General features: G+C 50.7%; 7 protein-coding genes across 7 annotated transcripts; 3 read left to right on the top strand and 4 right to left on the bottom strand.

Moving 5' to 3' along the window:
- Positions 1-4,991: 4,991 nt before the first annotated feature.
- NCS57_00667800 (uncharacterized protein) lies at positions 4,992-6,245 on the top strand (the record flags this gene model as incomplete). Its single annotated transcript, XM_053056560.1, has 1 exon — positions 4,992-6,245. One exon carries the CDS (start codon positions 4,992-4,994, stop codon positions 6,243-6,245), a length of 1,254 nt encoding a protein of 417 aa, XP_052915515.1.
- A 1,298-nt stretch (positions 6,246-7,543) lies between these two features.
- NCS57_00667700 (uncharacterized protein) lies at positions 7,544-9,314 on the bottom strand (the record flags this gene model as incomplete). The annotated part of the gene is made up of 2 exons (XM_053056559.1): positions 7,544-8,346; positions 8,408-9,314. 2 exons carry the CDS (start codon positions 9,312-9,314, stop codon positions 7,544-7,546), a joined length of 1,710 nt encoding a protein of 569 aa, XP_052915514.1.
- Positions 9,315-10,445: 1,131 nt separating this feature from the next.
- On the top strand, positions 10,446-11,161 carry NCS57_00667600 (uncharacterized protein; the record flags this gene model as incomplete). Its single annotated transcript, XM_053056558.1, has 3 exons — positions 10,446-10,638; positions 10,686-10,745; positions 10,812-11,161. The coding sequence occupies exons 1-3, from the start codon at positions 10,497-10,499 to the stop codon at positions 11,159-11,161; spliced, it is 552 nt and encodes a 183-aa protein (XP_052915513.1). The 5' UTR covers positions 10,446-10,496.
- Positions 11,162-11,470: 309 nt separating this feature from the next.
- Positions 11,471-12,091, bottom strand: NCS57_00667500 (uncharacterized protein; the record flags this gene model as incomplete). Its single annotated transcript, XM_053056557.1, has 2 exons — positions 11,471-11,538; positions 11,686-12,091. The coding sequence occupies 2 exons, from the start codon at positions 12,089-12,091 to the stop codon at positions 11,471-11,473; spliced, it is 474 nt and encodes a 157-aa protein (XP_052915512.1).
- Positions 12,092-14,947: 2,856 nt separating this feature from the next.
- NCS57_00667400 (uncharacterized protein) lies at positions 14,948-17,722 on the top strand (the record flags this gene model as incomplete). Its single annotated transcript, XM_053056556.1, has 9 exons — positions 14,948-15,029; positions 15,092-15,384; positions 15,464-15,735; positions 15,798-15,988; positions 16,045-16,301; positions 16,382-16,717; positions 16,770-16,952; positions 17,015-17,599; positions 17,657-17,722. 9 exons carry the CDS (start codon positions 14,948-14,950, stop codon positions 17,720-17,722), a joined length of 2,265 nt encoding a protein of 754 aa, XP_052915511.1.
- A 334-nt stretch (positions 17,723-18,056) lies between these two features.
- Positions 18,057-18,541, bottom strand: NCS57_00667300 (uncharacterized protein; the record flags this gene model as incomplete). Its single annotated transcript, XM_053056555.1, has 2 exons — positions 18,057-18,183; positions 18,234-18,541. 2 exons carry the CDS (start codon positions 18,539-18,541, stop codon positions 18,057-18,059), a joined length of 435 nt encoding a protein of 144 aa, XP_052915510.1.
- Positions 18,542-20,118: 1,577 nt separating this feature from the next.
- Positions 20,119-21,078, bottom strand: NCS57_00667200 (Arabinan endo-1,5-alpha-L-arabinosidase; the record flags this gene model as incomplete). The annotated part of the gene is made up of 1 exon (XM_053056554.1): positions 20,119-21,078. The coding sequence occupies one exon, from the start codon at positions 21,076-21,078 to the stop codon at positions 20,119-20,121; it is 960 nt and encodes a 319-aa protein (XP_052915509.1).
- Between the last annotated feature and the right edge of the window lie 1,006 nt (positions 21,079-22,084).

Raw genomic sequence — 22,084 nt, 5'->3', positions numbered from 1 at the left:
CAGAACTTGTGTCATGCCAGCTTTACACAAGGCATTACGACATTACATGGCCGTGTGTTCTAGACAGTCTAGACTACATACGTTATTCATCCCTGAGCCCTAACAGTCCAATCAACAGTTGAATGGTCTCATGTACGCATATAGTGCGGCCAGAGACTAGTTTTTTGGTTAATGTGATATGCAGACCTAAAGAATGTGACAACACGTTAGCCACTCACGGCGCTGTACTGCCAAAGGCTGGTTGAGTTTCTTGAGGCTGGCTGATTCAATACGCCACGAAAATTGCGACTATGCCCTCTGTATTGGGCTTTCCTCCGTCACGAACGCTTTCTGCGCCGTGGCATCGTAAAGATAGTCTATGATTGGAATATTGAACCATTGTTTCACTTCTCTGGACGTATTGTACCCAAAATCATGACTGGTTCTGCCAGCTCACGTCCGGTCGGGCTCGATCACCATGATCCTCCAGCTATTGCCACTCCCGAATCGATAACGCCACCAGTGTATTGAATTGTATCACCCATCCCAATCCCTATCCCCATCCCCATCTAGATCTATGTAACCGCTAGGGTACGAAGGAGGACATTCATCCTTGGATCGTTCAGACTAATCAGAGTACTGAGGAATGCGTTGTGTGTTTGTGTCCGACACCGACGCAATGCAAACGAGATAGACTCCTTAATCAGCCCCTGTGCATACCACTACCTTAAACATGTTGGGTTCAAGACTCCAGTATGTTGTAGTTCTCTTACATCTACCGTACCCTCCTGATCCTGCAAGCTGCACAGCCTAGATCGTGTCTAGACTTTAAGCAATTGTTGGGAGTCACATCTAAAACAGTTACTCTCGAAGCCACCTCAACACCTTGATAGCTGAGAACACACGCCACCTGATCTATCACATTCGAAAAATATCGTCCTCCGGACTGCTCCGTTCTGGCCAGTCGTGGCGGACGAAATGGTAGCAATGGACCCACTATTCTTTGCCGGCTCACCCCAAGCTCAGGAGCGACCCAGGAACTGCTCAGGTTAAAGCAGCGACTACTCAGGATCGTGGGCGAGAAAGGAAACAGAGAGCGTCGGGATTTAAATGGCATATGAACTGATACAGATAATACCCGGCCCTTGATGGGAGAACTTCGCCAGAAGATACCTAACTTAACTCCCAGGATGCTCTCTTCTTGCTTAGGGGCTCCATTGATTGCAGCCTGCATCATCCTTGCCTCTACACAGCTCGGCTGTCCATAGATTGAGCGAACTCTGAAAGCTTGAACCGACACCAGGCTCCAGGGCGGTTGAGCTCTTCAGTGGCTGCCTGATCCAGTCGTCGTGAGCAGGAGGCACACGAAGATGAAATGTCAGGTTCTCGGGAAGAGGTGGGTTGCTAGGTGGCATTGAGCTCCTTCGGAGGTGCGAGGGGCCCATGGACTACGACACTCACCTAGCCTTAATGAAAGAGATGCTGTGCAGCGCATGATCGAGGCTGTTGAGTTTTTCAATAATACAGGTAATCCCGCAGATACAGAGGCACTGAGGCTGTATGTACGAGACAAGACACCCTCCTCTCCAGTCTCCTGACTTCCAGATCCAGCACCTCGGAGGCGAAATCGAGTTTAACTGAACATCATATCTAATCCTTCAAAAAGACACGGGGCGCGCGCTGATATCAAGCCTACTCAGCCTTGACCTGGAAGCCATCGCCAGACTTGGTAACCTGGAAGGAAGTGTTGGTACCGCTCGTGAGAGTCTTGGAAACGGAGAGGCCAGGCGCGGTAATGGTAAACTTAAGAGTATAGCCTTGCGGTCTTGGTGGTGGTGATAGTTGCTTAAATATGACTTAGCGATACTTAGGCTTAACAAGGATGGTAGTGATATCTTTCCATACAGGAATTAAACCGCTCTTATATATCAAGGTTTAGTAACACTAGTTCTTAACTACTATTTAGATAAACGTTTAACTACAAACAAGTATTCTAAAACTTCACAGTATTTCCCAGCTATCCGGCCCGTGTTTCCTAGGATTCATGCATATTACCGGAGCCTTAATCCCACGCGCGTTATGTTCTATAGCAACGACGAAGGAATGCAACACAAGACGATGATTCAACTAAAAGCACGATCAAAAGCGCATGTGTCACTATGCATAATTTCAGACATATGTCACGTTATTAATGGCGCCTTTAGGGCTAGGGTAAGCACCTGCGTGGACACGATCGGAGGCAGTGCCCCCGTCGCAGCACGCATACGACAGCTGGCGCTCCGTGAAGAAGAGGCGGCGCCGTGAACTTGGCGTGGGCATACAACTGCCCATACCAAACCCGGTGCCGCTTGCGTAGCATCCATAAGGAAGGATATAAATAACCCTGGAAATCATGGTACATCGTGCGAATCGGAGTAAAGAACACAGAAAAGGCCTCTGTGATGTAAGCGGTGCGGCATGTTCAAGTTAGGCCGAATCCTGGATGTTGTTTGACAATCGCCAGGGACCAGGGCTCCGGATTTCCGGGTTAGTGCAAGGAAGATACATCCGAGCCAATTGGAACTTTGACTCCCAGGATACAGTGAGAAGTCTAAACTCAATCGGTGGTTTTACATTGGCTAATTAAAACCTTAAAAGATGGCCTCCCAAGCGAGCGAGGCGGGCTCTACTTCACTTGCCTCCTGATCTAGAATGTCTGTCGTCTGCGCCCCCTGTGCAGGAAGGGCGAGTAAGTTCCCGGGGACTTTTGCAGGTTCGAGACCGACTAAGCACCCGTGAGACTGGTGAAAGCGATAGACACGTGGAAGCTTAAGTGTTAGCATGACCCCTAAACCTCTATTCTACCTCTTTATTTATTGCTACCCGAGTTCGAGCTTCAGTGACAGAAAAGGTTGATGAGAAGCGATGGACTTGGCACCAACGCACTAATGCCCCAGCGCAAAGTGATTCAGCTCGTAGTGGCTGGGCGGTGTCGAAAGGACAATAAGGGGTCATGTTGCTCCTCCGGAGTTATCAGGTGGGTGTTGTTTGTCAACTCCACGATCAAACAGTCCTGAGCTTGTCTTCTACTGCACATGGGAGCCGCCACAAGTCTGGGGTGAATAAGTCAAGGTCCATTATTTATTCGTACTGCTTCAGTTGGAAGGTCCATGGTTCCTTTCCATCATCAAAATACTGGCAACCCGTGCTTGCAGTCACGAAACGCGAACGATCCTACTTTTACAGCCTGATACCTGAGCTAAGCCTCGGGCATACAGCGCTAATTGCCCTCCCCCTCACCAGCCCCAAAGACAAGTAGCAACCCTAAACTTTGACCTCGATAATCTGGCCACCTTTAGAAGGGTCTGTGGACGAACCTCCAGTGACCAGATATACCGTCTGCTCGTCCTTGCTAAGCGCAGCTGCCGTCGGAAACCTGGGCACCAAATCTGTGCTGTCATCGAGAAGAATGGTCTGGTTACCATCTGCCGTAATTTGAACCAGCTTGCTTGTTTGCGTAGCCACATATGCAACGCCTTCACTATTGAGGGTAAAGTCATCATACCTCAAACCCCAGCCGGCTGGCAGCAAACTTAGTTGTTCCAATTCTCCGACAATGCTCCCCTGGGCATTTATGCGAAAGCGTCCATGAAATCCATGAGCTGAACTGGTAAAGTAGAGATGGTCGTCAAGAATTTTCATTCCGTTGATGCCCATTGGGAGTTCAGAAGTACCGGCCAACAATGGCTGTTGGAAGATGACCTTCACACTTCCCGTAAGCGTGTTGATGCGAAACACTTGCCCTGCATTGGAGTCGGCGGAAAGAACGACATGGGGACTGAATGGTAGTGAGACCATGCCATTCAGCATGGTCGTGTTGGCAACCTGCGCGACGGTCCTCATGACAGGCTTCCGTCCCTCACGGAATCCTCTGGTGAGATCAAGAGTCGTGATTTTCGCGGAGCCTCTTATGAAGCGGAAGTCCGATATGATATAGTTTCCGCTGCTGATGGCAAACACTTCTGGCGATATCTCACTAATCCCGAAAGAGCTGTTGCTACCAGGAATCTGAGCGACAAGCTGGGGCTCTGGATTTGGAGAGGAGGGATCCAAAGAGTATATACGCCCCTGGTCGAATGTAGTAAGGAGTAAATGTCCATTTGAACGCGTAAAGACATTTTCAAAAAAGATTCCTCGCGTAGACTCAAAAAGCAGTCGAGAGTTGGATGTCTGCCGTTGAAGAACTGGCATTGCGCAAGCAATGGCCATAGCGGCAGAAACGACCAAGAACTGAGAAAGCCACATGGTGTTGGGAGCAACACAGAATGGAAGTGGGAGAGGGGAAGAGTTATCCACTATCAGAAAGTACAGGGACAACTCTTAAGTACTTCCTCATGGTCATGCCAACAGTCGATCTAGGATAGCATCCTAGGAAATGACAAAGTGAACAGGAGAGAAGGATCCGGCGTTATTTCGTTCTCTACTGCGCTAAATTGGATCACCCTTGTATACTACAAGAACCCGCTCTCATCTGTCCAAAGTGGGACCATGGACCTCTCGCTCCACTCGCGGTCATGTCTCCGGACGGAACCTCAAAATATCGGAGCTCCGGCCTTCCGATCTCCGTGTCTGTCCACGGGCCACGAGAGGCACATCTTGAATTCTTGATCCACCATGTCGCATCTCGGCGAGACCTTGGTTCGTCCATGCAAGTGATTCCACCTTGGCCAGAGAGTGACGTGTCAATGGAACCAGGAACTGCCGCGACGAGGTCTGACGGTTCGTTAGGGGAGGCAAGGGTTGTAGCCGCTACATCTATGACCACGGGATTGCTCTACCCGGTGTCCGAGGGGAAGTGACGCAGAAGACCAGATCAGTCAACATTTTTGTCTACAAAAGGACGGCTTGTTGGAAGCTCAAGAAAAGGTGAATTCCTCTTCCTCTCACCAACCATACAATCAACCCCATCCTCTTACTTATTCTACAACCCTTCTACCACCAATCCCAACACCTACCCGCCTTCCTGCTTCACCATGACCGCAGTCCAAGAATCTCGAGCCTTCCCCCTTCGCAATTCCGGCATCTACCGCAACCTTCCAGGGTTCGACCCAAGCATCAGGGGCTTGTCGGCACTCGTGTGCGGCGCCACCGGAATATCAGGCTTTCACGCCATCCGCGCTTTGCTAGACACCCCGAACAGATGGGGCAAGATCTACGCGCTTTCTCGAAAGCCCATAGCAGAGTCGCAGCTGGCTCTGTTAGAGCCCTCGCAGCGCGAGCGCATCAAACACCTTCCTATCGACTTAATGGCTTCCCCTGCGCAAATCTCGTTGACTTTGAAGGAGGCAGGTGTCCAGCCTGATTACATCTTCTTCTTTGCCTACGTGCAGCCCAAGAGTCAGAGCGGCCTGGCCAAAGAAATCGCTCAAGAGCTTGCGGAGGCCAATGTTCCCATGTTCAAGAACTTCCTCGAGGCTTTGAACGTCGGCAACCTACTGCCCAAGCGTATTCTCCTACAGACCGGCGGCAAGTACTACGGTGCGCATATTGGTCGTATCCGCACTCCAATGACCGAATCTGACCCGCGACCGACGCACTTGGGGGATAACTTCTACTATGGCCAAGAAGACGCCCTGGCCGAGTTCTGCAAGGCCCACCCTCAAGTAGGCTGGAATGTTGTCCGGCCGTCCGCTATCATCGGCGCTTGCTCCGTGGCTGCCATCAACAACTTTCTCCCTTTTGCTATTTATGCTGCCGTTCAAGCTCGCAAGGGGGAGGCTCTTGAGTTTGGCGGTAGTTTCGATGCCTGGCTGACTGAGACATGCTGGTCGTCGGCCCGCCTGACTGGCTTTATCTGCGAGTGGGCCGTTCTTAACGAGAGCTGCAAGAATCAGGCATTCAACGCCCAGGACGGGTTACTTGTTGCCTGGAACAGGCTGTTCCCTGAGATAACTTGTTGGTTTGGCGCCTCCGCAGGATTCCGCGGTCCCGAGCTAGACGAAAGCAAGTTTAAGGAAACCTGGTCGTTCCAAGCAGGAAAAGACACCCCCCTCGGATTTGGCCCGCCCATGGGGATCAAGACATCCTTCACCATCTTTGACTGGCTGCAGAAGCCAGAAAACAAAGACACTTGGAGATCGATCATGGAGGAATCGCAGGGTAAAATCACCTATGACCCTTTCGATAGGGAATCCCCGGAGATGTTGGGCACTGAAATGTTGTTCCTGCGGAGTGGCATGCTTGATTCTAAAAAAACTCCGCCAGTTTGGTTTCGTTGGTTGCGTTGATACTATTGAAAGCATCCACGAAATGTATCATGAGCTGGGCAAGGTCGGCGTCCTTCCGCCTTTGGTTGTGAAGCCGGAATGAGATCTACCACCATGCGAGCTGGGCCAGAATGGCCGTCATGATTAACTAGCATAGCTAACGTTAGGAAGATATTTCAAGGGAGAGGGTTTATTTCCTACATTCCTCAACTACCGGTTAGTTATCCTTGAAGGGGCAGCTTGATGAAGCAGAAAGTAGCCTTGATAGATGTCCAAAAACACGTTAGCTCCAATTTAACTATCTCCGTTAACCCCGTTGGCTTACAAATCTCAGCCAGTTCCAATTACCGGTCGAAAGCCTCCAGATTCTGCTAGCTATAAAGATGTGTCTCAGACGGCTAGTTTGCACGTACCTCGCCCTCTTTCAAGTCAACAGACAACCGCTCCCCCCTGCAGTTTCAACTCTCATCGCTCTTCTTCAAGAAAATAGTTATCAGACAAGCAGGCCTCCACCATGATGTTACACGTTGTCTATGTGGTGCAGTAGGTTACGCAATAGACATCTCCGACGAACAAGCGGCCAAGGTGAGATGACAATAATTCCAGTTATAACCAATACCGTCAATTCCTATGCCTTGCGTCAACACGAGCAACATCTGTCCTGTCATTCCACTTCGGGTGTTACATGTCGATGCTGACCGGTTGATGGCAGCCTTTGTTATGCCACTGTCGTGTCTGTCGCAAAATCACGGGCGGATCAACCTCTCACAATGTGACAATTCTTTATTCAGCCTTCACTTTAGAAAGTGGGGAATTGAAAGTTTACCAAGCCACACACTTCGATGAAGGCTTTGAAGTTTGGCTTCATTTTTGTCCCACATGTGGCAGCCCCATTTTCGCAGGCCTCACGGGAAGCTCACCGGCTCCGGATGATCAAGTATTTATTCAAGGCGGGACATTGGACGACACAACGCTTTTGGAATCAACGCCTGTTGCAGAGCTGAATGTTAAGTACAGACTCAGCTGGGTTGGACAAATTCAGAATGCAGAACAGAGACAAGGTTATTTGTAGTCAAATTCTGTAAGTTCTCAAATGTTTATTAATAGTCGTGTAAATAAGATCAGATAACTTATGTATTACTCGCAGGACAAAAGGAAACTCATTTTAGAAGTAACAACCATCGCAATAGAGTCTATTAAAGGTGTCTCTTATCTTTACTCTTTTTTTTAGTAACTCATGGTACCTTGATGCACGTGTTTGTCGAGATGCTAGTGATGTCTACAGCCTGCATTCTTTGGTGTTGTGGTTGGTTCTGCGACTACACACCCGAGTCATGCTGGACAATTGCATAACCATCCCTATGCGCAACCCACTCTGTGCACACATCCGATAAGAGATCCTCCTCAACTAGCTCAGGAATCTCATCCACCCGCTCGATAAACTGCAATGCAAAGCCCTCGGACACGTGCCACCCGATATGGCAGTGCATGAGCCATGCACCAGGATTGTCAGTCTCCCATGCCATGACAAGATATCCTGATGCTGGCAGCATGGCCGTGTCCCGACGAGGGGGGTTGTCTGTGTTCAGCGTTACAGTCGAAGAGTCGTACGTGCCGGAACCCTGAGCCAGGACGAAGAAGTCGTGGCCGTGCAAGTGGATCGGATGTGGGACGGGGATGGCCGTCTGGACAACCAGGTACACCCACTGGAGAGTTGAGAACTCTATGACGGCGTTTTGGGTCGTGTACTCGGTCACGCCACCCATGATGGACTCGAGGGTTGGCTCTGCCCAATCGACCAGGAATGAGGTAGTGTTGAGCGTCCACTTGAAGAGCCCTGCGCTGTTCCGCCCAACAGCCGCATCCTCAAAGTCGCTCCAGTTTGCCCCTTCGACATCCTTTGGGACAGCGGGCACCATGTTGGGTGTTTCATCACCACAGCTATCCGTGTAAGTATAGCCCGTTGTCTCTGGGGTCTCGGTGCTGTCTCCATAGTAGACAATACCGCGGACATTGTCGCCGTTGGTGATGTCAGAGCACGCAGACTGGGGGATAGCCCGCAACCAGAAGCTACCAGACGCGGCAGCCTGATCAGCTGTGACAACCACATCGATGCGCTGACCTAGAACAGAAGTGCGTGAGCAATAGCGTCGAGATATATGAGCTATGTCAATTTGACTTACCCATCGCCACGTCCACGTGAGTAGCCGTATAAGGCTCAACGGGCACAAGATCACCAGAGATGACAGTAAGGGTGTGATTATCGATGGAAAATTTGTAGTGCGTATCGACGGCCGCGTTGACAAGTCTCAGGCGGTATGTCTTTCCCGGCTCAAAAGTCACGTTGAATCGGCTGCCGGTTTCGTTGCCATCCTCGTCGGTGTAGACGTTAGTGCCGTTGATGAGCCCATTCTCAAGTGCCGGAGGACCATTCAGTTCAGCGGACGGGTAGAGCTCATCAACTGTCTGGAGGTCCCAGTCGTTCAAGAATAGTACGCCCAAGTCCTCGTCGTAGTTAGCTGTGGCGGGACCGTTAATAATCAGACCGCCAAAGACCCCCTGGTAGGCTTGTAGGCCAAAGTGAGAATGGTACCAGCTGGTGCCGTACTGCGTTGCCTTCCATGAATAGGTAATAGTGTCCCCCACAGCAACAGGACATTGGGTAATCGCGGGAACGCCATCGTGCTGATTTGTATAATTCTGTCGAATGCCGTGCCAGTGGAGAGAAGTGCCGTTTAGCGATGTCGTAAGCGAGTTGGTAACGTGGATAACCACATTATCTCCCCAGTCGGCAAATAGCGTAGGACCAGGGATGCTGCCATTGATGGCCATAGCAGAACGCGATCGGCCATCAGGGGAGACTGTCGCGTCGCTTATATCGAGCCAATATTCCCTAGTGATGCCAGTGTCGACAGGTTCGGTCCAATAGTCTGTTGAAATGTCCAAGTCACACCATTGAGTGCGGGTGGTGGCAGTGTTGCCCTCACAGGCCGCACGACGCTGTATGCTAACAGACTGAACGGAGTTGGAACTAGGAAGGGCTGAAGCCAGCTTTGCCGTGGCCAAAGCAATATACGAAAGATAATGCATGATGAGTTAGGAAATCTGAGAAAAGAATGAGGGAGTTGACAAATCAAAAGAATGTGTGAGACGATGCTGCAAGGAACGGAAACCCAGGAAAGCAGAGATATTGGGTTGACACAGCACCGCAGGAACACTGTCGCAGAGGCAGTGTAGAATCTTTTTACAGTTCTTGACCGTGATTTAGGTGTAGATAGTGTCTGTCTATAGGATTTATTGGGCGGGAGGTATGCCATTTGTACTTGGGTCGTCTTAGAGTTGTGAGTCTGCTCCAGTCTTGGCCAGGTTCTTCCCACGGAGTATCCGCGTTTACTGAGTGCATCATAGGGATCAAACTACTGAAACAGAGCTGAATACTACGTACGCGGTAGGTTTACGCTGAAGGCGGTGATACTACACTTGAGTTATCGTCGGCGGACTTGCCTATATGGAATACTCGGCCACCACGGACCGCAACATCATGACGCTGGTGGGTATGCAAGGCAAATCGCCCAGTTACAATCATACCATTACTACAACGCTTATTGCGGTAACAAGCTTGACCTGAATCGCGTTGAAGGCAGAGACAGGGTCCAGCTACGTAATGTGATGACGAGGCAATGCTTGTGGGGGTGGAGCTGGTTACTTCCCGCATTGGCACTTTGCTGGTGAGGCCTCAAACTCAATCAACATATATCCCAGCAGCCTCGCAAGATACCCAGGATACAGTGAAACATATGCCGTGGGAAAAATTTCCGGGTGTAAAAGGGCCCATGCCCTATCGGACAGACCCTAGTAGATAACCCGCCTAGGTGACATCGTGAAGGGGTACGTCCGTGTTACAAAGTTGACCCTACCACCGAATGCTTACGCGTCTATTGCGTCTTCAGCGGCAAGCCCGCGGTTATTCCTCTTGGCAACCTATTCTAGATTATAGCTGCTATGCTATAGTTTCCAAATGACTTGGGCTTCGCCTACTCAGTCCCGCGGTCGCTGTAACGTAGTATATGTGTGGGGCTGATAGATGATGGGATCTGGGTCTGAATTAGGGGCTTGGGCTAGGTCAGGATAGATGCGAGGACTTGAGAGCAAAACGTATTTTAACAATTCTTGTGCCGCCTCAGCGCCCTCATCCGAAACTTACATACTATCTGACATTCCCTGTTGTCGCATTCCCACCTTGGACTTTTTCAGTTCTGCGAGCAAACAATAATGCGTGTCACGGAGTTCTTTCTTTTGTCCTTGGCTGCCGCCTCGCCCGTTGCATGTGCCAATGCAGCGACGCCAGACGGGCCATTCCAGCTCTACGCCTATGGCGAGGATGTGGGTGGTCTAGTTCTGTTCTCCGATGGAGGTAGGTATACCTGTTCAGTCCGATTCCCTTGCTGATCCATATCGTAGAGCACGTCTACGCCGGCGAGCATTCACTACTAGACAATGTCCAGGCTGCTCCTATCATCCGTAAGTCATGCACCAAAACCTACGAAATACTTGGCAGAACGCATCAAGTCTAAACAAATTCAACAGTTGAGTCTCATGACGGCCAATGGTCTTGCTCCCCGAACACCACTGCCCTGGCCGACGATGCTCAGCCAACCTGGTCCAACCTCACCTTCGCCATTCCCAGCACCGCCGCGCCATCGCACGACGTTCAACTCGTCAATGCTACAAGCAACGGAACTTCTAACCTCGTCACCGATGGATTCTCCTTCTACGGGGCGATCGCTTTTGCGTCCATGGATGGAGGGTTGGTTTCTCTATGGCAGGGAATACCCTCGGACGTCAAAGGAGTCTACTCGTTAAAATGGAATGACACAGAGGAAGCAAACAGCGCTGTTATATTTACCCTCAAGGCAACGAAACCATTGTCCACCTAACTCTCCGAGGAGTAAATTGGTAGTGCCTTTTGGATCGGTTAAGATCAAGACATACTTACCTGGCAATATCAATTAGAAATAGACCCCGGTTCCGCTTCTTCGCTAGATAGTCTTATCGCTATTGTGTTCTGTGCCATAGTCGAAGCCGGCCCTTGATGGGATAACTGAGAGAATAGATAGCTTCATGAGAACGAAAGAATGTCACGTCGATCTAGCACCAAAGGGTGTGCGACCAGGTATGAGTAAGTTATGTAATCTTCTCTATTCTTTCTTTTGATCTCTGATTATAATATAATTAATATCCCGCTCTTACTGCTCCTGGAAGTCGCCAAGAATTCGCTTAACGCACCGCGTCATTTCCTCCTGGTACGCCTGTTCTTTAATTATGAGAGGTTTCCTAGAGTCAGCAGACGTTTCTAGATAGGCTTGATTATCAAGGACAGGACGCCCATTTCTCAAAAAATTAACTGCCAAGTAATATAATGACAAACTATTCGAGGTAAGATTGGAGCTTGCTGTCCTACCAGAGCGAACGTAAGGCTGTCCTCGAATCTGTTCCCGAGATGTAAACCATGTCTGCAGCGCTTGGTCCAGGGCAGAAGTGTCAACTGGCAATATTGAAGTCTGGGCTTCCAGCAGCAACGCGTTCACGGCGAGGATAAGCAGATTCATGCCAAACATGGTCATGTTTGACTCGGCAGGGGCTTGGCCCATCATCAAATCCTTGACTGAGGATAGGAAGCAGCTCGACGGATCCTGCGCCGGAAGTGCAGCCCACAAAGAGGCTGAACAAGCGGTCCAGCTCTCATCGTCGCACGGAAAAGGCGCCCTCGTGTCTGTCGGAGAGAGGAGGGGTTTCCTGCCGCAGAGTATCGACTGGTAGCAGTCGACGGCGTAGACGCCCTCTTCCTCGACTCCTTCTGGATCCATGGCTTCCAGGACTGCGCATTCCGCGCCGCGCGGGTGCATTCTCCGTGGATTTTAAGGAGCCCTTCGTGCCGTATTGCCACGACGAGGAGAGGGTGCAGAAGCCGTGTTGCAGCCCTCTCGGCACTTCCACCATTTGCCAATGTAGCAAACTGCAGCAGCACTAAAGCCTGCAGCTCTTCAAAGGTTGGTGATGTCCCATTGGAGAAGAGACAGCATTTGGCGAGCAATGACGGAAGGGATCCATACAGCAAACTGGCTTCCGATGTGGATAATGGGTCACTGTCAAAACCAGCGCCGATAAAACATATCGTTCGAACGAGGACCGGAGCGGACGAGGCAAGACGGAATGTTGAGATATGCAATAGAGGTATGAAGAAATGGAAACGAGAAAAAAAAACAGTCTCGCCAACGTCTCAAGCCGATGCACCGGGATGGTCTCTGGGCCGTCCAGGTCCAGGGTATAGTTGGCTGGGAGGCGGAACGTATCTCCGCCATTGAGATTGGCCTTTGCTATATCAGCAACTGTCTGGGATACGCAATCGGTAGCATCCTTGGTGGCAAGTTGAGCGACGCTAAGCTACGCCAGTACCAGCTCACCCATAATAGCGAGCTTCGTCCTGTTGAGAGAATTAAGACGGTGTGGTACGGCGTCGGCTTTGTCCCAGCTGGACTGCTCATCTACGGGTGGTGCTCATGCTCGTCACCACCACTATCATGCCCTTCCTTGTTGATATCAAGCCGGGAGTTGGTGCTTCTGTCGTAGCTGATTTGAACTTGATCCGCAATATCCTGGCCGCTATTGGCACCGTCGTGTCGCCTGTTGCTATATCAAGTATTGGTTTTGGATGGTGGATGTCTATCTTGGCTTTGATGTGCTCTTTAGCAGTTGGCTTTGTTATTATTGTGGTCTGGACAGAGAGGATAGATAAGAGGTCAGCTAGGGAATCTATAGTTTGATCAGGGTTAATATATATATTGCTATAGCCTTGGGATGTTGAGATTCTTTATTGCGGTATGACCTGTGTTTACCTTGAGCAAGAAGTGAGGCTATCGCGAGATTGCTTTTAGGTGCGACAGAGAAAAAAGTGGAAGGTTAGTCACTCTATCAGGTATGACGTGCCTGTGGAGCTTTGGTTATCTTATCTTATCTTATAGTCAGTCACGTGACTAGTGCCCCGTTGAGGACCCCCTTCTTGCGCTTTTGCATGAAGTTCGCGCTTTGTTCACACAATGCTCTTCAAAGCATTTGGACCATTCAACCTGGTCAAGTTCTCATTTAATTCATACCAACGCCAAAAGAGGAGGCTGCGAGTGAGACAACTTATTAACTTCCATGTTTATTCTGTGTTCTGCTCTTGAAGTTGCTCTCTAACATGAGCACTCTCTGCCACCGGTAAAAGTGGCCGAGGTACCCTACAGCGGGGCTGGATATGGGGGTGGACTATTCTTTTAAGCCAATCACGAGCCCTGAACAGCGTCAAGTACTCTGCGAGTTCCTCAGCGGGCTTTCTCTCTTTTCTACCGTGCATAAGCGGCCATCTAGCGACATGCCTGGTACATCGCTCCAATCTGTGGTTGAACTCAAGACTCAAAAGGTTTCGCAGCTTCAACCCAATACGTTACTCATTTCACTTCTTTATTTCCTCAGCTCGTGTGAAAACAGAAGCCCGACTACGCAAGCAGGATTGCCTCTAAGTGCCAGCAATTTTTTTTTCACAAATCAGCAGACACGCAGTCAAGAATGGTAGGATTGCCCAACAATTTCATGACCTTTTGAGATGTCCCGGAGATTCCCACATACCCTCATGCGTTTGTAGCTATCTATGCAATGGAGACCGAGAACCTTGTCAGCTTTGGAAGCCATGCTCTCTCTCTTTGCTAGCTTGAATTGATTCATCGACCGGTATTATTGAACCACCAAAAGCGAAACATCGTCAAGATGACGAGCCTCGGGGCTTGAGTGAACATGCAATGACTCTTCATGCAAAGGTGTTCATGCTGTGACAATGAAAAACAGGAAGCGAATGGCGTGCTAGTCGTCCAGACCGATTAGGATAGTAAGATTGATAAACGAAAAGACAAGTTGGAAAACACGCTCAAGACTGTCGAAACTCGCTTGATACAACCATCTAATCTTATCCCACTCGGATCGCTTAACTTATCCAATCTAGTCTGCAATCGGCTCGATGCGTCGAGTTATTTATTGCTGCGCCTCGTTGCAAGGTCAGCTTTAGTTCGTATAGCACGCGACGGAAACAACGGCACTTGTTCGGGTCTTGGCCTCCTTCAATTCTAGTCAAGATGAGGAAAAGAATTACCCACTTTTGGAAGCCGCTCCACTTTGAAATTGACGGCAGTGCCGAGAGAACGGCAGCTTCATTCCGAACGATCGGCCGACTGTCGAATTTGGGACGTTAATCAGAGTGTTTTCTTGCCTTGTGAAGCAGAAGGCGAGCGAGAATTGTAGTCGTACTTGGGCAATATCACCCTTCCCCCTGTCCCCTCCAATGGCGGACGCTGTCTCGTAACAGCGTCGGCACACCTTGAACCCTTCTTGGTCCACTTCCATGAGCCAAGAAATACAACAAGACTTCCACGCTCTTACATGAACATGACCAAATCTCTTGATGCTTCAATATCGGGCCATTCGGCACACAGAAGCCCCCAAACTGGACCCCCACAGAATGTGGCGTATTCCAGTTCTCGAGCCTCGTGGATGGGACCCTTCTTCCGTGGTACCGACTTGGCGGATCTTAGGAATAGATATCTTGGCCTCGGCCGCCATCTTATCTGATCGTAATCAATCAGCACCTTAGCCACCCAGAGAGTGCACACTCCCTCGCATTATCATTCAAGATGACTGCGGTTGACAAGTCATCCCCCGAACCAGATTTGAGTAGCGAGCAGCCAGAGTTTGCTCGGACTGAGACATCTTCAGGTAGGGCAGGAGTTCAAGCTGTATGAAACCTTGAATTACTGTGATACTGATTTACTTGGCAGGGAAGTCTGTTGAAGAGGTCCTGAGCGCGGCAGGCGTTGATTTCCGTCCCGATGACCCAAGTCTACCATGCCTCACCATCCGCATGTGGACTATTGGCATCGCTTTCTGTCTCGTGGGCAGTGGCGTCAACACTCTCTACACCCTGCGCTTCCCATCCGTTAGCTTGTCCCAATCGGCTATCCAGTTTCTAGCCTACCCCATTGGCAAGGCGTGGCAGTACGTCGTCCCAGACTGGGGCGTCACGGTGTTCGGCCAGCGCCACAGCTTGAACCCAGGTCCTTTCAACTACAAGGTGAGTAGAAGCTAGCAATGGAAGAAATACGAACGAGGGAGAACTTCCCAGGGGGCTTGATCTGACATGCATTTTACAGGAAAACATGCTCATCTACATCCTGGCAAACCTCAGCTTCCTCACCCGTCTTAGTGCTGATGTCCTGACCGAGCAGCGCGTCTTTTATGGCCTGCATGCCGGCTGGGGGTTTGAGCTCCTCGCTACGCTGACCACCATCCTATATGGCTTCGCCCTGGCCGGGTTAGGCCGTTCGCTTGTGGTGGAGCCGAAAGACCTTGTATGGCCGGGCGTATTGGGCAACACGGCTCTCAACGCGGCGCTGCACTCATCCCGCAAGGAGGAAGTTGAAGGGTATGTTTCTCTCATCTGGCATCCCAGAATCTCGCGTGCGCTTACAGTGGAAAACAAAATAGAACAGTCTCCCGCTATCGGTTCTTCCTCATGGCATTCATGGCCTCCTTTTGCTGGTACTGGCTTCCAGACTTTCTTTTCCCAGCTTTGGGCTACTTCACGTGGGTTTGCTGGATAGCCCCGAAAAACCCCGTGGTCAACCAGATCTTTGGCATGAAGAGTGGCATTGGGCTTCTGCCTTTCACCTTTGACTGTACGTGAGGGCTTCTCCCTCGAATGAATACGATATGATTGCTGACATTGTGCTAGGGAGCCAGATCGCCTACATCGGATCACCCCTGGTTGTGCCGACCTGGGCTATCCTCAACGTTTTGGGTTCACTTGTGCTCTGGATCTACGTCGTCACTCCAGCCCTCTACTACACGAACACGTGGTGGTCTGCCTACCTGCCAATGCAGAGCAACTCAATCTACGACAATACGGGCCAGGTCTTTAACGTGTCCAAGGTCATTAACAAGCGTGATGGTTTTGCTTTCGACCTCGAAAAATACCAAGAGTACTCTCCTGTAAGTTATTGCCCCCAGCTCCACGGATATCAACGTTTCCCCATATACTGGGACAAAGACCTGACACCGAGAAACCGCAGATCTATCTTCCTGTCACTTATGCCCTCAACACATTTGGTCTTGCGTTCGCCACCATTTCTTCGCTCTTTGTCTGGCTCTTCCTCGAAAAGCGCCAGGAGATTGCACTTGCCTTTAGAGCAATGTTCCATAAGGACGGGCACGGCCTATCAGCCAAAGATGGTCCATCTCGTCAGAAACTCCAGCCCCAGTACAAAGAAGTCCCGGCCTGGTGGTACGCAACGGCAGCTCTCGTTGCCCTGGGTGTCGGGCTGTTTGCGCATGAATACTATCCAGTTCAACTGCGATGGTACGGAGTCATATTTGCAATGGCGGTATCCGCCATCTTCTTCATCCCAGTTAGTTTCCTTCTTAAACATTAGCCCTCTCTCTTGCTGACTATATACACAGCTTGCCTGGGTGTATGCCACCAGCAACATGAAGATTCAAATCGACATCTTCTGTCGCATCATCGCTGGCTATGTGTGGGAAGGAAAGGTTCTGGCCAATATCTGGTTCTTCAACGTTGGATACATTTCAGGCATCAAGGGACTGGCCTTTGCACAAGACCTGAAGCTCGGCATATACTGCAATGTTTGTGCTAGACTTGTTTTCTTATAGTTGCCTGGAGCTCTTCGCTGACATCATCTTTCTAGATCCCTCCAAGAAGCCTCTTCGTGGTTCAAGTCGCTGGCCTCGTCGTTGGCACTCTTGGACAGGTTTCCGTTCTCAACTGGGCCCTAGACCATATCCCCAACGTCTGCAACCCAAAGACCGCACCCAACGGATTCACCTGCCCCTTTTCGCGCACTCACTTCAACACTAGCATGGTTTGGGGAGCCCTTGGCCCCCGTCGGTTTTTCGAGAAGGGAGCTCTGTATCGGCCGCTGCTCTGGTTCTTCCTCGTTGGCGCTGTCCTCCCAATTGCCGTCCACCTCTTGAGGAAGAAGGTCTTCCCGCAGGTCAAGTGGCTGTCCAAGATCCACGTACCCCTCTTCCTTGGTGGCTTAAACTACATCCCTCCCGCGTCGGGTACCAACTATGGCAGCTGGGCCTTGTTCGGTCTTCTCTTTAGTGTGCTCGTCAAGCGCCGGAAGGAGAGCTGGTGGCGCCGCTTCAACTTTGTTCTGAGCTCGGCGCTGGACTGCTCGGTGGCTATCGCTGGTATTCTCATATTCTTTGCCATATTCTACACCGGTGCATCTAAGCATCTCTCTTGGTGGGGAACCAACGTCTACAAAGTATGCGTCCGAAAAAGTGTCTGTCATCTCGCACAAGTTGGCTAACAAAGGCGATAGAATACTTGCGACTGGGATGGTTGCCCTTATATGTCCGTGGAAGAAGGTAAAACCTTCGGTTCTTGAGCTGCAGGATTGTGTGCATTGGAAATGGATGATGCTTGGACAATGGCCAGGCTATCTGCATGATAGAGGAGGCTCGTCCGTCTTGAGCTTACGAGGCGATCCCGTGTACCAGGCTTGATAAGAAGGAGAGCATCATCTTTTCACATTCGTTTCATAACTGCGGGGAGATTATTCAAGTATTAATAAAGAAGATGTTCACTTCATCCACTACTTGGTCAATATACAGGATAAGATCCATGAAGTTACATGACAAGTTCGCCCCCAAATCCAGACTAGGGCTGCATGGCCAGGGTACAATCCCTCGTGACACACTCAGGTAGGTAGTCGACTACCTTCACAGGTCAATATCTGTGGCTGGGCGGGCCAGGTTGTCTCGCCAATGGTGCTTGTTGATGGGATCGCGCTGGTAAAGGTTCACCTCAAAGAACCGGTTGTGCGCATCACACCGAAAGTTCTTGTAGCTATACTAGGGTCTCAGCCACAAGAAAACCAAACTCATAGTCATACTCACGCATTGAGCTTTTGGAAGTTGGCTCTGATCAGGTCGCTCTCGGTGACTTCCTTGAATGCATTTGTGGCAGCTGAGAGGGGGATGAAGTACCTCTTACTTTCGAGAGGGCCGAAGTTCACCTGGCGCACGAGCTGGACTGCAAAGGAGGGATGAATCTCATTAAGGTCGGCTGGCTCGGCCTCAGGTACGGGTGCAGAGCTGGATTCCTCTTTGTGCACCCAGGTCATGAAGCTCGTGAACTTGGCTTCGTGGTCAAGGTGCTGGGGACGGTAGGGCCGGATGGCATCACAGCAGAAGCAAGAAGACATTGCGAATAGAATAAGGCTTTGTCACAATGATTTGGGTTGGGCCCGAGAAGTGATGTGCCGCCATTGTCTTGTTGAGATGCTTGTAGGGTTCTTATAGCCATCGCTCAGCGCTGGAGATTCACTCGATCTTGGCATGTGGCCCATGGGTAAACTTTGTCTTCGCTTTCGGGGCTCTCGAGAGTGATCAAATGTCTCAGTAATAATTACTCCGTGTTCTCAATCCTGATCTCTCCATGATGATGATCTGTATCTTGTTGACATCTCTTGGTGGGCCTCCCGCATCCGGCCTCGGACGTTTTTGAGCCCTACCATGACGTTGAACCAACCGCCTCTCGCAAGAGGCAAGCCACACTGTAACGCCTTACATATTTTGAGCCCTACAATTCTTATCATCCAACCATTGGTCAGGCGTCAGCAGCCACATCGTCCTCGACACGACCGCTTACAGGATTTGGGCTTCAGCTCGACTCTGGGCGTGCTCATTGGCTTCGGCCCACCTACAGTCAAGCCAAGGTTTAGGAGAGACTCCCAGGAGCATAAATGGCTGGCCTTCCGCCGTGAAGGGCATTCGTTTTTTTCTCTTCTCTTCACGGCCAACCCAGGCGTTGGAACGGCACTCCTTTTCCAACCCCCTGTGGGAACCATCTTCCGTCTTTCCTTTCTTCGTTTGATCACATCACTTCTTCCCCCACACTACTCTCATCTCTGATTCTGTTCCGGGCAGGTCCCCCAGCCTCAGTTTTCTAGAGCGTTCTTTTTATTTCCAGTTCCAACCAGTCAGGGACCAGCGGATCGAATTATCACGAACATTATCTTTTTGACTCTGTTGATCCTGCCTGGTTGATCCGTGGAAATGCTGGGCCCCTCCCAGATGACGAGACTGAGCCTGCTGGTCAGGACAGAGGTGAGCATGCAGGGGATGCGAGTGATCAGATCTTTCTTGAGGACAACGATGCCTTCGTCCAGTCTTTACCGTCAGATGTCGCGGCCCAGGCCGCTCTTACTCAAGGAGAAGCTGCCGATGATTCTCCACAAGCGCCACCAGCCTCAACAACAAACAGACCTCTCATCTGTGATCAATGCGGCGAGACTTTCACATTACCACATCAGCTCAAGTAAGAATTGCTACTAGAATTCTTGATTGTGATGCATGCTAACTCTAAAAGTACCCACATGAAAAAGCATACTCGTCCGTTCCACTGCCAAGAACAGGGCTGCAACAAAAGATTCCGGTACAAGAAGGACCTCACTCATCACAAAGAGTCCAAGCACCCTGACTCTGTTCCAAACCTGGTCCTCTTCTGGTGCCCTGTCGAAGGCTGCAAGGATTCACTTGGGAGAGGAGTGGGCAAGCCACGGGAGAGAAACGTCGCCAGACACATTAGATCACAACATCCTGGAGAGGTGCGGGCGCCTGTGAGAGGATCTGCCAATAGCTAGTAGCGTCTCTTAATTCATCATATACATGTGTCCGGTGTCACCCATTGAAATAAGCTTAGGGCGACTACAAAAATTGGCCCACGTAGAGCGGGCAACTACTTATGACCGTGAATATATACAGAGCCCGCACAACTGATTTAATAAGCCACAGGCCAGTCCGAGTCGTAGCGAAGAAGGTTGATACCCAGACGAGAGTCACCAGCGTTGGTGTAGTAATGGTACACCAACACGTCGGCATCATTGTCAGTGAAAACAGCGTTGTGGCCAGGGCCATGGATGGAGCCATGGCTAGCCAGAATCTCAGTGCCACCTCCCTGCATCATGTTCTTTCCATTGCGGTCGACAAAGGGACCAGTGATGCTGGTGGATCGGCCGACCATGATGCGGTAAGTGCTGGAAGCACCGTTGCAGCACTTGTCAAAAGACACCCAGAGATAGTAGTAGTTGCCCCGTCGAGTGATGAAAGGGGCCTCAACGGCACCGTCAACATTGGCGTCGCGCTTGGCGAGAGAGACAAGGTTGGAGCCGGTGCGCTTTCCACTGCTGGGGTCGATGGAGATCATCTTGATGCCGGTCCAGAAAGAGCCGAATGAGAGCCACCACTTGCCCGAGGCATCGATGATCAGGTTGGGGTCGATGGCGTTGTAGTCGTTGGAGTCGGAGGACGAGATCACGACACCCTGGTTGGTCCACGAACCGGATGCACCAGTGGTGCTAGTAGCCAGGAAAATGGCCGAGTTGCGGGATCCGAAGCTCGAGGCGGAGTAGTACAAGTAGTACTTGCCGTTGTGGTAAGAAATATCCGGAGCCCAGAGGTTGGTGTCGCCCTTGGTGTAGGTTGTTGTCCATGGCGCACCGTTGGGGAATACGGCGCCGGCATCGCGCCAGGCAGTTCGGTCAGATGAGGTCTTGAGTGCCACGTTGGCTCCGGTGTGAGCCATGATGTACGAGCCACCAGGTGTCTTGACCACAGTTGGGTCATGAACGCCGGTGTTGCCGGTGACAACGCCAGGGTTGGGATACGCGGCATTGGCACCAGCCACCATGGAGGTGACGGCAAGCACGCCGCTGACGAGTTGCTTCCACATAGGCACCATCTTGAGCTTGAATCCGTGGTTTTCTGTGAAAGCTCGGTGGGATTGGCTTCCTTCGTTTGAGAATCCCACGAGCGCCGCGATCCCTTATATCCTCCTCGGCACTTAAACTGAAACATTGCTGCTAAGGGTTGCATTTGGAAGCGCGCCACGGAATAATTATCGCCAAAGTTACGGAAATTCTCCGCCCGTTTCCAAACTCGGCATCATGGGTTCGGACGCTGGCCCTCCGTCACCGCTTACTACAAATAGCAAATTGGAGGGTCACCGCCATGGACGGCTTGGTACTAGGGGGACTTCTAATTGGACTGCGAAGGTGTGAAACGGTCAGCAGGCAATCCACGTATCCAGACGCTCGGATCTTCATCCACCAGGGATGGTAACAAGCTGCCGGAGGTCGGGGCTGCATTCGATCTAGCTTGAATCATTGGATAGGCATTATTCGCCGAACGTTGCCTTGCACGGCGAAACTCAACCTCACCGCACCTTTTATAGAAACTCCGTCTCCCAGAGAAACATGGCCGTCTAAATGCCTTGGTCAAAGTATGAGTTGCATGATAAAATTCAACCTCCCCAGTTCGATACTAGGTCGTAAGTCATTGATGCAATTTCCCTAGCCCATCCTCCCATTAAAGTCCAAAATCTCTGACGTAGTGTGCGCCGTTGTATATAACTAAGAGTTCGGTGCATGGGCTATCATCGCCATTGGGGCGGGTATTGCGAAAGACGAACTATTCATTGGTTGATCCTCACCGCATCCATGAGACCTAGCAGCCTATCATTGAGGACTCTGATGCAGCCAAAATAGTGTCTAGGATATACGAGACAACCCAAAGTGTTGAGTCTTTGTTTGCGATTGGCGGATTTCCATGTCTGTGTGGACCTGGCGGAGAAATGCCCAAGCTTATACCAAGGGTGGCAACTATGTAACTCAGTGGCATCATGGAGGTTAAGATAGCGTGCTGGTTATAGGGCACTTTTGCAATTAGAGAGGGTTAAATTGGTGAGC

This window comes from Fusarium keratoplasticum, chromosome 4 (genome assembly GCF_025433545.1).
Source record: "Fusarium keratoplasticum isolate Fu6.1 chromosome 4, whole genome shotgun sequence".
In the NCBI taxonomy this organism is placed as follows: domain Eukaryota; kingdom Fungi; phylum Ascomycota; class Sordariomycetes; order Hypocreales; family Nectriaceae; genus Fusarium; species Fusarium keratoplasticum.
The sequence above is the reverse complement of the archived record's forward strand: the minus strand, read 5'-3'. Positions and strand labels throughout refer to the sequence as shown.